The following is a 15,005-nucleotide window of genomic DNA, read 5'->3' as shown; positions in this document are numbered from 1 at the left end:
AAAGATAGAAATGTTTGATTGAATTAAGGTGTGTTATCCAATTTTTGTAACATTTATGCATTTTTATTTAAATAAGAAAGAAAGAAAGAAATCAAAATAAATGAAAATAAATTGAACATTTTTTGCAATGATAATTTCTATTTTTTTCCTTTTTATTCTATCACTTTTTACTTTCTCTTTTAGTGTTGCACAGAAGTTCTTTTGAAATTTGTTAATAATAATAAATGGCTGGGAAGAAATGATAAAAGACAAGCTGCTTCAATCAGGAAGACTGCAAGATGAACTCATTCGCAAAGGAGTATTGCTTTTTAATTATGAATTCTTGATTGAACTTTTCCTGTTTTTCTTTCTTTTTATTTTTCTTTTCAATCTTTTTGATATTTTTTGTTAACTTCTTTGAAATTTCACTCAAAAACTGATTCTTGCAACACATCCTCTTCAACACCACCGGGGACATCCTCCAGTCGCTTGCTGAGGCGCTCACCCTCATCGTGCTTGTTGGCCTGTGTTTCTGGCAACATCTGCCTCTGAAGGCGTCTGCGCTGTTTCCTTCCATCCGAATCATCGAATCACTCAGAACATCGCTGAATGGCATTCCGTTGATGTTTAATAGTATCTAGATGGAAAGAAGAAACATTTACAGAATGGAGATGCTGCTGCAGGCAGATGAGTCTGCTGACAGATGCGAAGAAGGAGGAGGAGTAGGAGGAGGAGGAGAAGATGGAGAAAGAGAAAGAGGGATCGGAGGAAGATGCAGAGCAGAGGAAAGAGAATTTTCGTTCGAAAAAGACGGGGAGAGAGAAGAAACAAAAGAAGAAGAAGAAGAAGAAGAAGAAAAAGAAGAAGAAACTTCTTTCTCTGTTTGACCGATCAGATCATCCAAACGTGGAGGCGGAGGAATGATTCCAAGTTCAGATGCACTTTTGTGAGAGGAAGAAGAAAAATGAGAAGAATGAGGAGGAGGAGGAGGAGGAGAGCTGAAATAACCAGAAAGAGTGTTTGGCGGAGAATCCAACAGATTTGGAGAAGAAGGATGCATTGCGTGGTTGCTGGATTCTTCATCACTAACATCAGACATTTCAGTTGTGTGCTTGCTTTCTTCACCACTTTTTTCTCCTTCCACAGGAGAACAATGCTTATTTGACTCAAATGTATCACAAGTGCAACAATCGTTCTCTTCATCCTTCCCTTGTTTCTCCTTTTTCTCACTTTTTTCCTTCGCTTTTTCAGATGCTTCTTTGCATTTCTCTTCATTCGCTGCCTTCTTTCTTGCCTCTCCCCATCCATCGCTGGAGGCTCCTCCTCTCCCAAATCCATACACTCCCTTCGCAAATGTCACTGTCTCATCGTTCAGCTCGTTCTTCACCACAAACAAATCCTTCAAATTCTGCTCATACAAAAGCAGGTCGCACTCATCTTCTCTCAGCCTTTGCAGAAGCAGAGTGTCGATTGAGGCAGAGGCAACAGGAAGAAGAAGAGAGAGGAGAAGAGGAGGAAGCGAGGAGGAATAAGGAGAAGATGATGAAGAGGAAGAAGAGGAAGAAGAGGAAGAAAGAGAGGAAAGAGAGGAAGAAGAAGAGAATGAAGAAGATGATGATGATAATGAAGGAGAAGAAGAAGAGGAAGATATCACAGACAGTTGAGCATTGCAGAAGAAAGAGGACAAAGCAGAAGGAGAATAAGAATTTGGAGGGTATAACTGTGAAGAATAAGGACGAGGTCGAAAGACTCTTTGGTTGAGAGATTGAGAAGGAGAAAGAGAAGAAGAGGGGGAAGAGGAAGAGGAAGAGGAGGAAGAGGAGGAAGAAGAAAAGGAAGAAGAAGAAGAAGAAGCTGATGATGATGATGATGATGATAATGAAGAATCTAAGCAATTCTTTTTGTTTTTCTTATTTCCCTTTTCCGATGTTTTCATTTCCAAATGAGGAGAAAGAAGAGAAGGAGGAAGAGAAGAGAAATAGACAGAAGAAGAAGGAATATCCACAAATACTCTTGGAAACTCATCCTGAATGAAAGAAGAAAGAGGAAGAGAAAAAGAAGAAAGAGAAGAAGAGGAAAAAGAGAGAAAAGAGGAAGAAGAAAGAGAAGAAAGAGAAGAAGAGGAAGGAGAAGACGTTTTATCCAAAACAAAAGAAGGAATAGAATTCACCAACAGATTCCGCGAACCAGAATCGACTGAAGATTTGTTATTATGACTAGAATTTGTATTTGAATTTGAATTAAACTTTGAATGAGAAGAAGAAGAAGAAGAAGAAGAAGAAGAAGGAGGAGGAGGAGAAGAAGAAGAAAAAGAAGAAGAAGAGGAACGAGGAGAAAAAGAATATGAACGCATTCGAAATTTCATTTCTTTTTCGTTTGGAATTGAATTTTGATGAGAAGAAGAAAGAATCACAGAAGAAGAAGCTAAAGCAAAAGGATTGGATGAATGGAGAGAAGGAGGAGGAGAAGGAGGAGAAAGAGAAGAAGAAAGAGAAGAAGGAGGAAAAGGAGAAGAGATAGAAAGAGAATGATCAGAAGAATTGGAAGAAGAAGAGGAAGAAGAAGAGGAAGAAGAAGAAGAATGAATTAATGGATTGTTTTGAGCATAAAAAGAGGATTTCATAGAAGAAGAAGAAGAAGAAGAAGAAGAAAAAGAAGAAGAAGAAGAAGAAGAAGAGAAAGAAAGAGATAAAGAAGATGAAAGAGAAGAGAAAGAAGAAGAAATTTCGAAGCATTCAAAAAAAGGCGTATCAAAACATTCAACTTCGGAGAAAAGAGTTAGACAAATGAATGAACCTCAGCATCATCATCCGCATCGGAGTAATAATTATGCTTTATCTTCTTCTTCTCCTCCTCTTCCACTTCTTTTTTTTCTTTTTTTTTTCTTTTTTCTTTTTTTTTTTTTCTTCTTCTTCTTCTTCTTCTTCTTCTGTTTCATCATCATCATCATCGTCTCCGTCATCATTTCTTCTTCTTCTTCTTCTTCTTTTTCATCCTCTTCCTCCTCTTCTTCCTCTTCCTCCTCTTCTTCCTCTTCCTCCTCTTCTTCCTCTTCCTCCTCTTCCTCCTCTTTCCTCTTCCTCCTGTCCTTCCTCTTCCTCCTTTCCTTCTTCTTCTTCTCCGTCTTCTTCTCCGTTTTCTTCGATGACTTCGTTGGATGCAATAAAAGTATTCATGACAATAAGTGCGAGTGAAGAAGAGAATGAGGCAGAGCAAGAGTGAACAGATTTCGTTGAAGAAGAAAAAGACAAATGCATAATCACTCCAGAATAGAGAAGCTGGAAAAGGAAAATATGGCTTCACTTCGTTTCAGATGGAAAGCGACAAAGAATGCGATTCATTGAATGGAATGCACTGAACCTCTTTCTTCTCGTTGACAAACTTCCTCTTCATATTCTTCACTTAAACTTTCTCTCAATTTCTCCTTTTGTTCCAAATCCTTTTCTGTTTTATCCTTCTCTGCATTCGCCCGTTCTTGTTTGAATTCACTTGATGCTTCATTTGATGGCAATGGATGAGGAAAAAAAAAAGCTATTAACTCTAAAGTGGATGCAACTACTTTGAAATTGGTGGAATAGAATCTTAACATACAGCTGAACAAGAGGAAATGAGTGAAGAGGAAAAAATAAGAGGAAAAAATTGAAGAACAGGAAAATAATAGAGAATTCTGTAAAGATAAGAGGACAAAGAATAAGTTGAAAGCATGTTTGCAGATTGAGGCTGTTGATTTTGAGAAAGGATTTTAGAGAGAATATTTCTCACATTTACTCAAATTCTTATAATTGCGTCAATTATCCATTTGAAAACCATCATTTCTTCCTTCTCTTCCTTCCTTTTCACATTTATCATCACTTTCAAGGGAAGAGCATGAATCACAATCAGAATGTTGGTTCATTCGACTTCTGAGTTTATCAGTTTGGCTTAATCTCTGCTCTGTGAACGAATTTGTGCTATTTGAGGAATATTTAGCTGTTGAAGGATGATGAAAAATTCAAATGAAATCCTTTGGACAGAAAATATAAGGCAAAAATCAAAAAGTTATTTCTTTGTATTTGTCGTTTCTTTATTTCTTTATTTCTCTTGCTCATTGGGAATTGGCTGAGGATATCATATTTTTGATGAATATTTGGCAAAGCAGGTTGGACTGAAATACAGAAAGAAAAAGCGAGAATGAGAAAATGTCTGCGATGAGAAGCTTCAATTAACACACAAACTACCAAAAGAAGAACGCTATCTTTCCATTCAAATTCATCTTACAAATCCTCAGTTTTTTAAGGAGTTTTTATTTCTCTTTTTCAGTTCAATGAAATCTAAAGGAACGAGGAAAAATAGAGAAAGAAGTGAGAGGAACACAAAACTGCTGAAAAGAACAGAGGAAAAGATTTCAAAAATGATGAATGAACAAGTGAGTACTGATTTTTAACATATTTTTTTTTAAACAATTCGTTCAACAAAGATTCTTGATGAAAAGAAAAGAAAAGAATGGAATTTTTGATTTTTCTTTTTTTATTCTCCTAAAAGAAAGCAAAAACATGATTTAAATGATCCATTTATTTATTTATTTATTTATTTTTTCATTTTGTGAAATGAATAAAAAAGAATAAAAAATTTCTGAGTTACAAAATCAAATAAAAAAAATGAGTTTCATTTTTTCAAATATTTATAAAATAATCAGAAATATTCAACGATGTTCCAAGAGAATAATTTCTGTGAAGAAAATCAAATATTTTATGAAAGGTGGTGATTGTATCTTCGTATCCTTCTTCTTCCAGCTTTTCAAAAACCTTCCTTTTCGTTGCCTTTCTTTCCTCTTCTTCGATTTTATTATCCGTTTTTTCTTTCAATCGACTTGAAACGTTCATAAAAAATATTAAGCTGTCATGTGCAATATTGTCATCCAACGTTGGCTGATGTATCTCCTCCAAAACAGCATCAATAGCACCACTTTTCAACAAGTCTTCAACTTTCACAACACTCCTTTCTGCTGCAATTCCCAAGGAGGAAATGCAGAGATTGCCAATTACTCCATTATTTCCTTTTGCTGCTCGATATACCTGAACAATGCCACAGATAAGCCCAAAAAATAGTTCGTTCCACAATTTGCATCTGAGGAAATAAATCTTCAATGTTTCTACCCATCTCATCAATGCAATTTCTTCTTTCGCTTCTTCTTTGTTCATTTCCTCTTCTTTCTTCTTCCAGTTCACGCACTTTGTTAGCTCTTCCAATTCTCTTCTTGCTTCTCTTCCAAAATGCAGCTTATTCACAACAATATCTTCCAAAAATCTGTTGCAGTATAATCTCTTGACCAAAAACAGCCAAACAGATTGATAGGCAAGTCGTGTCAGATTCTGATGTTCCTGGTGATATTTGATGATCTCTCTGATTTCATTCAGATAAAGATCAATTTTAACTTTCTATGCAAAAAAAGAGGAAAATGCAATTTAACAAGATCAAAATGGTAAAAAGGTTCTCAAACCAAATTTCCAATATTGCACAAAGCTAGCAACCCCATTTCAACTTCCTTCTGAGCTTCATCGGTCTCCTCTTTCTTCAATGCAACTTTCAGAAGGCAAGACACACAAATTGAAATCATTTCAGGCGAGAGGAGATAATTAAGTGAAATATGGCATTTGCAAAGATCAACCAAAAGCCTTTCATTCTTTTCTTCTTTTTTCTCTTCTTCTTCAATTATCATCTTCTTAAATCTTTCATTCAACATAGATTTTCTTAGTCCAAAAATAAAAATACTTTTTAGCATATTGTAATATCCTATATGCTTCAGCAGCAAAATTGCATTTTCTATTGACATTTTCTTTTCTTCAATCATTTTTTCTATTTTGTTGAATGTTTCTTCGTTGAAAATTGATTCGAATTCTTCTATATTCATTCCATCAACTATTTTATCCATTTCTTCAATTTTCTGCTTCTGCTCTGCTTCATTGAATTGTTCCATCTGTGAAAGTTTCTCTAAAAAAATCGAAAAATCAAAAGAGAAAAAATATTCATTTATTTTTTAAACCATCCATTTCTTATAAACTCTGACAAACCAAGAAATATTTGTCGTTTTGAAGATAACTGTGAAATTGCAAGTTGAATTTAAAACAGTTAATAAATTCGTTTTCGAAATATTCGTTGAATATTCGAATAAAAAGAATTAAAAGCACTAAATCAAAAATTTTTTAAATAATATAGGATCGAAACCTCTTTTGCCATCAATGATTTTTGCCTCAAAGAAAGAAAATCTATGAAACAAAATTATCTGGTTTTTGAACAAATAAGTAAGGGTTCACAACATATAATTTTATAAGTTTGAGTTTTTTAATTTTTGATTGTCTGCGATAAGGACATGTTTGAGCTGCTTAGACCTACGGCCACAGATGAAGTCATGCAAGTTATGACACTTCAGAAGGATAGAGATTTCACGTGAAGCTGGAGGAGCAGGTGACTTTTTGCATCGATTGTTTGCGAAAAGGAAGTTGATGGAAGAAATTGCATAAAATTTGAACTTAGCTGTATATTGCAAAACATATGGTACAACGCTGGCTGCGATATTTTGAATGAAAAATAACTCAATCAAGATGCAGAAAAAGCGAGCAGAATGTTTCTGAAGGATTTAATTGAACCGCTATGTCATTTCAGGGAAATGCAGTGTACTTGGTATAACTTTTGCTCAGGACTTGCTTTATTAGGGTTTTGGGGGGAAGATTTTCTTTGTGGAAAAGGAAATGGAATTGAGGGGTTGGACAATGAAGAATGCGAGTTGAGCGAGACACCCAACAGGCATCAACAACAATCTCATTTGCCTTTACACGAATCCTACTAGCGTGCTGTCAGCAAAGACAAGACGTTGAATAAGTCTTTGAAAAGGAGTTAATTTGGAGGATATCTGTTTTCATCTGATATCACAGTAAACTTCACAATGGATTTTCTGCTTTCGATGACGTTCAGTATCAGCCATTTATTGTCCAGTTGTCTGTTTTTATTATGTGACAAGAGGCAATTTAGGAAAACAAGAAAACCAATTGGAAAGATAATTACCAATCCATTGGAGATGAGAAAATATTTTGATACCAAAAATATAGTTTGATTTTTTTATTTCATTCATTTTTCTTTTAAGGTGTTCTTTGAATGAATACAGAATGACTATGAACAGGAATGCCATTGAATAAAGCCTTCTTAACATTTTTCAAAAGAATCAGAAGTTTTGAAATTATCCCTGTTTGGATTGCATTCAACGATGACATTCGTTTCTTACCATCTGTTTTGCATGCTGCATAGCATGACAATGCTTAACATGAGTTTGCAAGAAAGAGAAAAGCAGTTTGTTTGGCATATTTGTTGAGGGTATTTGATAGAAGCGACTCTTTCATCAGAGCAGATGGGCTGGCTGGGCATTCACATTTTAAAAGCATCCAACTTTTTTTGTGATTTGTCATAACTCATTGTCATTTCCAGAATGGTTTGACGGGAACAGCCATTTTTATGCTTTAATGACAAGATTTTCAATACTGGTGAAATAATGCAGAATTGGGTGAATAAAATGTGAAAAGGATTTTAGAAATTTCATAGAATTTGAGTTGGAATTAATAATGGAGTATTTCAAAGAGGGGGAGAAGAGAGAAGAGGGAAGATACAAAGATGGAGTGGAAAATAAGGAAAAATTGATTATGGAAAAGAAAAGTTGCTTTGAGGGGAAATGGAGGAAAGAATAACAAAAAGAGGAGAAAGAGCGAGAACCGAACAATTCTGGAGAGAGAGAGAGAGAGAGAATCATGCCATTGGAGAAAGAAAGAAAGAGAAAGAAAAGGCAATGAAAGAAGAAAACGTAATGACATTGAGGAAAAGAAGAAAAGAAGAAAAGATACAGAGAAAGAAGAGAAAGAAGAGAAAAGTATTGCACCAAAGTATTCGCTTTGAGATAAGATGAAGAAAACGTTTGAATTAATTTTATCTTCAAAATACCAAAAAGATGTTCTGAAAAGGGGAATCTCCAGAGAGAAAAATGAATTGAGTGGATGAGAAGAAAAAGAAGCAGAAAGATAAAATGAAAACGGAGACAATTTAACGAAGGGAAATATTTCTGCAGCATTTATAATTCTCTGGATGTGGTTCAAAAATGAAAACACGTGGGGTTTTGAGGATTTCAATTGAAGAAGCAAAGGAGAAGAAAAAGGATCAAAGGAAAAGGAGAAATAAATAATATTTCATCAGATGATTTGTACAAAGAGGAATAGAATTTTGACAGAGAAAAGAGAGATGGAGAAAAGTTTATCCTTTTAAAAAGAATGAAATACGACGAAATGATGAATGGAGAAGAGTGAAAGGAAGAAAGAAAGGAAAATTGAATTGAAAAAGATTGAGAGAAAAACAAGCAAAACGTATTTTCATATTTCAATCAACCAAACAACATCAAATCACTCTGGAAAATACATTTCTTTTCCTATTCCTCAACACCATTACATCATCTTTTTCTTCAGCTTTCTTTCCTTCCTCTTCTTCTTCTTCTTCTTCTTCTTCTTCTTCTTCTTCTTCTTCTTCTTCTTCTTCTTCTTCTTCTTCTTCTTCTTCTTCACCTCGTTCTTCTAATTATAATTCTTCCTCTTCCTCCTCTTCCTCTTCCTCCTCTTCCTCCTCCTCTTCCTCTTCCTCCTCCTCCTCCTTCTTCTTTTTCTTCTTTTTCTTTTTCTTCTCTTTCTTTTTCTTCTTTTTCAAAAAATACCAAATAAATTCCCTTTTTCGCCACCTTTCTTCTCAGTTTGAATGTTCCGCAACTCAGTTTGAATTCATCCATTTCAATTAGAAATGGCGTGAAACATGTCAAATTAAAAGAAGAGGAAGAAGAGGAAGAGGAGAAACAAAAAGAAATTTAAAAAAAAATTCAATGAAAAAGGAGGAGAAAGAAAAAGAAAGAAAGAAAGAAAGAAAGAGAGAGAGAGAGAGAGAAAAGAGAGAGAGAGAATGGTGAGCGTATGAGACAGAAGAATAGGAAGAGGAATGTCAGCCAGAAAGAAATTTGAGGGAAGAAAGGCGAATGGAAGAAGAGAGATGAGAGTGAAATGAAGAAGATTGACAAAACAGACAGAGAGAAAAGAGAAAGAAATAAGTGAATTTCAATATTTAATGAATATCAAACAACATTGACGATGAATGGAAAGGGAAAAATGAATGGATTATTTGATATTGCTTTCTTAATGGAACTTGAGATATGAGTTGGCTCATTTTGTTTATTTTTTATCAATTCAATTCAAATAAATTTTTATTTGAAATTACAAATATTTTTTGAATTATGAAAAACTTTTTTTTTCATCATTTTATTTTTTGAATGAATTAATCAGATCTTTAAAATAAAATAAAAATAAAAACCCTCAACGAAATATATTTGAAGAGTTAGAAGAGAAAAACTTCAGATTTGTGGAAATGAAAATAAATTTATTCATCGCGTCCATTATTTTATTATTCTTTTTTTGATTGTGCATTTCACACTTAGCATGAGCCATCTGATTGTGTCGTTATGTGCGTTTATATACACTATTAATTGCCATCATAGCCACCAATTGGCAACAGTCGATCATTCTCTTGGTTCGAATGTTGTTTTCAATGATAAAAACTGTGATATGAATGTGTACGCATCGAAAGAAAGTGTGCAATTCCTGCCTTTAATATATTTTTATGATGTGGATCTATGTTCAATATTTTCAGATGCGTGTTCATTTGGCAATGAAGAATTGCACAAAAATAAAGAGAATTTTGAAAATCTGGATGAAGTGAAGAACACCAAACAAAACAAACACATGGACACAAAATCTCTTTTTTCTTTCAAAGATTATGGACGAATAAGCGAACAAAGCCAAATCATCGGAAAGGTGAGATTGATGAATTCGTCAGTTAAGTTGAAGAAGATTGAGCTGATTGGAGATGAAATTGGGAGGATTGTGTGTGGAATGAGGGGGAGTGTGGTTGTGGTGAGGGGATGTGGTGTGGAGATGGGGAGAGGGAAGGAGGCGGGGGTGTTTGATCTGAGTGGGTGCAGAGGGGTGTTTTGGAACATCACGCTGAGAGGGGTTGGAAGGGGAGGAAATGTGTGTGGGAGACTGTTTGGAGGAGAGGAGAGGATGGGGCAGACGAGGAGTGAGAGAGAAGGTGGAGGAAGAGGATGGGGAAGAGGAAGCGGAAGAGGTGAAGGAGGAGAGAGAGGAGGACAAGGAGTAGGTGGAGGAAGAAGAGGAAGTGAAGGAAGAGGTGGAGAAGGAAGCGAAGAAGGAAGTGAAGGAGGAGGGGGTGTATCGGTGAGTGAGTCGGATTTCTCATCTTTTTGTATTTCATCAGCCCCGTTTCTAGCGCCTCCACTGACACCCCTTGTGACACTCACCCAGCTGACCTTCTTCAACATCTCCACAAATCCACAGAAAACAAGACAACTGGGTGAAGGGTTGGGCCAAAGAGTGTTTCTGATGAGTGGATGCACATTTTCATCTGTGTGGGATGTGTATGATGGGGGCATTGTTCCCTCGCTGAACAGCCCCTCGTCATCCTTGGCCGCTTCAAACACCTCATTTGTCAAATGCTATCGCACTCAGAATGTTGCAGTCAGTGGGAGTGAAGGGAATCCGTGGAAACCAGGGAGACAGCAAATAGCAGACGATGACGTAAATTCGTTCACTTGGTGTGAGTGGAATGGGTCAAATACAACTGGAACACAATATGATTATTCTTTTGAAGATTCAAATGGCGGAGCGATTTACATGTATAACAAAGCATCGGGAACACTTTCAGTGAAATTTTGTTCGTTCAACGACTGCTATGCAAAATATGCTGGAGGAGGTATTATGTGCCATGAGATCAGTTCAATCAAGATAGAGAACAGCTCATTCAATGCATGTACTGCTCAAAAAGATTACGGAGGAGGGATGTATGCTTATTCGATTTCGTCATGTGTCAGGATCAGTGGTTGCGAATTTCAGAATTGCAAAGCAGATCGAGTGGGAGGAGGGCTTTATCTCGAAAATTTTAATGTTTCTGGATCTTCCTGTATTGGAACAGAAAGCGGCAATGGAGAGAGTGCTTGTGTGTTTGAGTGTTCATTCACTTCGTGTTCTCTTACAGGTTCAAGTGGCGGAGGGATGTATTGTGTTAATGTTCCGGCTGCATTCAAAATGAGGAGCCTCCAGTTTATTTCGTGCAACGCAACATCAACTGGCGGAGGGATGAGATTTTATCCTGATCAATCAGAAGCTCCAGATGACAAGCTTTATTGTTATTTCTTCTTCTTCCACGATTGCAGATGCAGTAATTCCACTCCATATGGCCATGATGTGTTTTTTCAAGACAATTACAATCACTTTTCTTCGAACAACCCGTTCTACGAATCATACACAACGAATAGCAATGATAAGAGAGTGTGCTATTATTATAATGGTTATCAACATACAGAAAAGAAGGGATGGCTGAAGGAGGGGATGAAAGATCGGTATGTTGGGGTGAGTGGGGATGATGCGAGCAATCTGTGTGGGATGAGCGAGGCAGCACCTTGCAAGACAGTGGGGCATGCAGTGGGGTCGAGCACGGCACAGCTGAGCTCTTCGATCACAGTGCTGAGTGGGAAGCATGTGAGCGAAGGGACAACAATTAGTGTTGGGGAAAAGAAGATTTCTGTTGTTGGGAGAGGGAAAGCAGTGAGTGTGATTGGGACGAATTCTCTTTCTACATCTTCAACAACGCTGTTTAGCATATCTTCTGGTCAACTGGAGGTGGGGCATGCAGGGATCGATCACAACTCGATGAGAAGCCCATCGCCGAGTGTGTTTGTTGTGTCACTGGGGAGCGGGACTCTTTCGCTGGAGGATGTGGTGATCGACTCTTCAATATCAGGAGGAAGTGTAATATCTTCATTTGTATTTGAAGTGGTGCTGAGGCAGCTGAAAATGATTGATGTGGAGATAGAAAATATGAAAATATCACAGCCACTATTTTCTGAACCATCATCAACAGGATCGTTATCTGGAGAGAGATTGCTGGGGAATGTGACAATTCGAAATGTGAATCTGACAGAAGGAGATGGTGTTGTAATATCAAAGAGTGTGAAGGGAGAAGAGACATTTGCGGTCAAGAATGTGACAATCGAAGAATGCGAGTGCAAGGGTGGAAGTGGTGGTGGGATTAAGGTTGATTTATTATCACCAACAAGCAAGCTGCGGGTTGAAACATTAACAAAATTCAGCAAATGCAAGTGCAGCGGATATGGAGGAGGGATGATGCTGCATCTGGCTGATAACTCGCACGACTTCTCGATTGTGTCTGTCGATTTTGCAGGTTGCACTGCTTCATCGGGAGGGAATTATCTATTTGTGAATGGGAGCAATTCGGCAAGCTGGGGAATAACAACGTCAACGCTGAAAAATATACAGAGCATATCAACATTAAAGGAACTGGTGGGAATCGATCGGAGTGACCCATCAATGGGACAATTCCCGCTGAATGTGTTTCTGGACACATTTCCCGCTGCGGCACATGTCGGGAAGGCGAAGAAAGGGTTGGGGGGATACAACTCGTGGTTTTGTGGGTTTGATTATTATCCGTGTGCCACAATCACTCACGCTGCCGTTGCGCAATATACAGATTCAAATAAAAGCATTGAGCTGGATCCAGGATTCGAGCTTGCTGAAGAGGTTGCCATGGCAGATACCAATGAATGGAAGATCTTTTGTGCAGCGGTTGAAACAAAAGTGAATGTGATTGACCTAGTAACCAAAAGTTCTGATTGGTTGATTAAGACGCAAAGCACATGCTCATGCACAATAGAAAATATCACATTTTCAATCCCAACAGCGTTAACAGATGTGAAATCGCTGATTTTGGCCAGCTCTGCACTCCTGAAGCTCACAGACTGCTCAGTTGGCTATTCATCAGGCGTTGACACGACTTACCCGATTGAATACAGCTTCGTAAAGGCAACTGAGGGCAATCTGAGATTGGAGCGTTTTATGATCAAAGAAATTCTGACATTTGATGGGCACTCGTTCGTCGAGTTTGAAGCAGATATGAATGTTGTGTATTTTGAAGGATGCAGTATTAGCGGCATTGAAAAAAAAAATGGAGACGGGGGACTGATCAATGGAGCAATTGGAAAAGCACGTGCGAGTGCACAGGATACATCTGGGATTGTTGTTATTGATTCGTGCATCATCAGGAACTGCAAATGCCACGGAAAAGAAAATGATATCGGAAGAGGTGGGGGAATATTTGTGAGGATGGACGGAAAGGGAAGTGTGGTTGTGAATGGGAGCAATAAAATTGGTGGGTGCGAGGCGAAGAATTATGAAGGAGGAACTAAAGGGAGAGGCGGGGGAATGATGGTAGAGATACAGAACTCGCTGTGCACATTGAATATTTCCTCAAAAAATGCGTTTTCACCTCAGCTTTTATCGCCGAATGACGCACTATATGGGAAGGATGTGTTTATTCGCTGCGGTTCAAAGATTTGGCTCAATGAAATGGTGAATGAAAACTCTTTTTCATTTTTTGATAAAACTACCACTCCGTCAGATGTGCTGAAGTTTTGCGGGAGCGAAGATCTGATAGATGGAGAAGTGATTCCACTGTTTGTGTATTTGCAGTCAATCGGATCGACATTGACTGTCGGCAGGAGCGGTGACATGGTGCTGGATCACAGTTATTGTGGGTTTGTGAAGTTTGGGTGTCTGACAATTGACTATTGCATGAACACTCAAGTTGACGATGGGCTGCAAACAGTGGAAGTTGTTTCTAAATCTTCAATAACTAATGTTATTAAAGTGACTTCCCGAAGCGTGAATTTGAAAGGGAAAGAGGTATCAGCGGGAGAGAAGATGAAAGTTGAGGTGAAGGATGGAGGAGAAATTAGCCAAAATGGCCTTATCGAGTGCACAAAATCATTTGAAATGACTAATTTGGCATTTGTGATGAACAAAGTTATCAATGAAAGGAGGACTGCATTTATTCATTCAACATCAACACTCAACATGGCGAACTGTTCTGTTTCATTTGAAAGCGGAGCATTGACAGATGGAAAGATCGGATATAATGTTATAAACATTGAAGGGGGAGAATTAATAATGAATGGATTTGTGATGGAAATTGCAGCGACACTGACGATGAATGGGAAGTCGCCAATATCGATGACAAACGGAGTGAAATTGGATATTAAGAACAGCAGAGTGAGTGGAGTGACTGTGGAAGGCGGGAGCGGAGAAGGAGGATGCATCGGTGCTGCGATAAATGAAGATGGAAGCGCTATTGTGGATAACTGCAGCATTTCAACAACATGCACAGGTGGAAGTGGAATGAAAGGAGGAGGGATGATGATTTCAGTTGAGGACGGAGGAAGTTTGGAGATTAAAAGCGTCACATTCACGGGATGCCAGGTGCCAGCAGAGGACAACTTGCAGAAAGGAAGAGGAATGGGAGGAGGGATGTTTGTTCGATTGGCAGATGCAATGGGATCATTTAAGATGGAAGGAGCAACATTCAGCGGGTGCAATGCTTGGAAAGGGAAGAAAGTATTCATATCGGGAAATGACCTGGACGAGGTTATGTCGAACGAACAACTGAAATGGGGATTGAGTGCAAGTGACAAGAATTCCTTGGATGAGCTGTGTGGATGGGAGAGAGCAAGCACAGGAGAAAATGGATATGTGATTCCTTTGGTTGTGCATTTGTGGGCAAACTGGAGTGGTGATGGGTTTGTTTCGAGAGAGAATGGAGGAGACTTCAGCGGGTGCGGGTTTTCTGAAGCACCGTGTTCATCGATCAATCACCTGATATCACTGAGATATTCAACACTTGGAGAAGGCGAAAAACATATTGTTATTGTGGGATCAGGGCTGCTGAGCCATTCGATATCATTCTTGTCTTCGTTGCCAACTTAGCCAGATTCAGAGGCTCCAGCAGTTGTGATAAAAGGAACAAAGAAAGGGACAAGCGTGACAATATCTGATGAAGATGGGAATGATTTGGATGATGGTTCAATGATATTGTCGAATGTGAGT

General features: G+C 37.9%; 4 protein-coding genes across 4 annotated transcripts; 1 reads left to right on the top strand and 3 right to left on the bottom strand.

Moving 5' to 3' along the window:
• Nucleotides 1–340: 340 nt before the first annotated feature.
• Nucleotides 341–2,671, bottom strand: MONOS_14292 (uncharacterized protein). Its single transcript, XM_067867081.1, has one exon. The coding sequence runs from the start codon at nucleotides 2,600–2,602 to the stop codon at nucleotides 638–640; it is 1,965 nt and encodes a 654-aa protein (XP_067722772.1). The 5' UTR covers nucleotides 2,603–2,671; the 3' UTR covers nucleotides 341–637.
• A 298-nt stretch (nucleotides 2,672–2,969) lies between these two features.
• MONOS_14293 (uncharacterized protein) lies at nucleotides 2,970–3,236 on the bottom strand (the record flags this gene model as incomplete). Its single annotated transcript, XM_067867082.1, has 1 exon — nucleotides 2,970–3,236. One exon carries the CDS (start codon nucleotides 3,234–3,236, stop codon nucleotides 2,970–2,972), a length of 267 nt encoding a protein of 88 aa, XP_067722771.1.
• A 1,395-nt stretch (nucleotides 3,237–4,631) lies between these two features.
• Nucleotides 4,632–5,701, bottom strand: MONOS_14294 (uncharacterized protein; the record flags this gene model as incomplete). The annotated part of the gene is made up of 2 exons (XM_067867083.1): nucleotides 4,632–5,396; nucleotides 5,459–5,701. The coding sequence occupies 2 exons, from the start codon at nucleotides 5,699–5,701 to the stop codon at nucleotides 4,632–4,634; spliced, it is 1,008 nt and encodes a 335-aa protein (XP_067722770.1).
• Nucleotides 5,702–9,425: 3,724 nt separating this feature from the next.
• MONOS_14295 (uncharacterized protein) lies at nucleotides 9,426–14,885 on the top strand (the record flags this gene model as incomplete). Its single annotated transcript, XM_067867084.1, has 2 exons — nucleotides 9,426–9,621; nucleotides 9,682–14,885. The coding sequence occupies exons 1-2, from the start codon at nucleotides 9,471–9,473 to the stop codon at nucleotides 14,883–14,885; spliced, it is 5,355 nt and encodes a 1,784-aa protein (XP_067722769.1). The 5' UTR covers nucleotides 9,426–9,470.
• Between the last annotated feature and the right edge of the window lie 120 nt (nucleotides 14,886–15,005).

The sequence above is a fragment of the Monocercomonoides exilis genome (genome assembly GCF_001643675.1).
Source record: "Monocercomonoides exilis strain PA203 chromosome Unknown scaffold40-978991, whole genome shotgun sequence".
Taxonomy (NCBI): Eukaryota; Preaxostyla; order Oxymonadida; family Polymastigidae; genus Monocercomonoides; species Monocercomonoides exilis.
The sequence above is the reverse complement of the archived record's forward strand: the minus strand, read 5'-3'. Positions and strand labels throughout refer to the sequence as shown.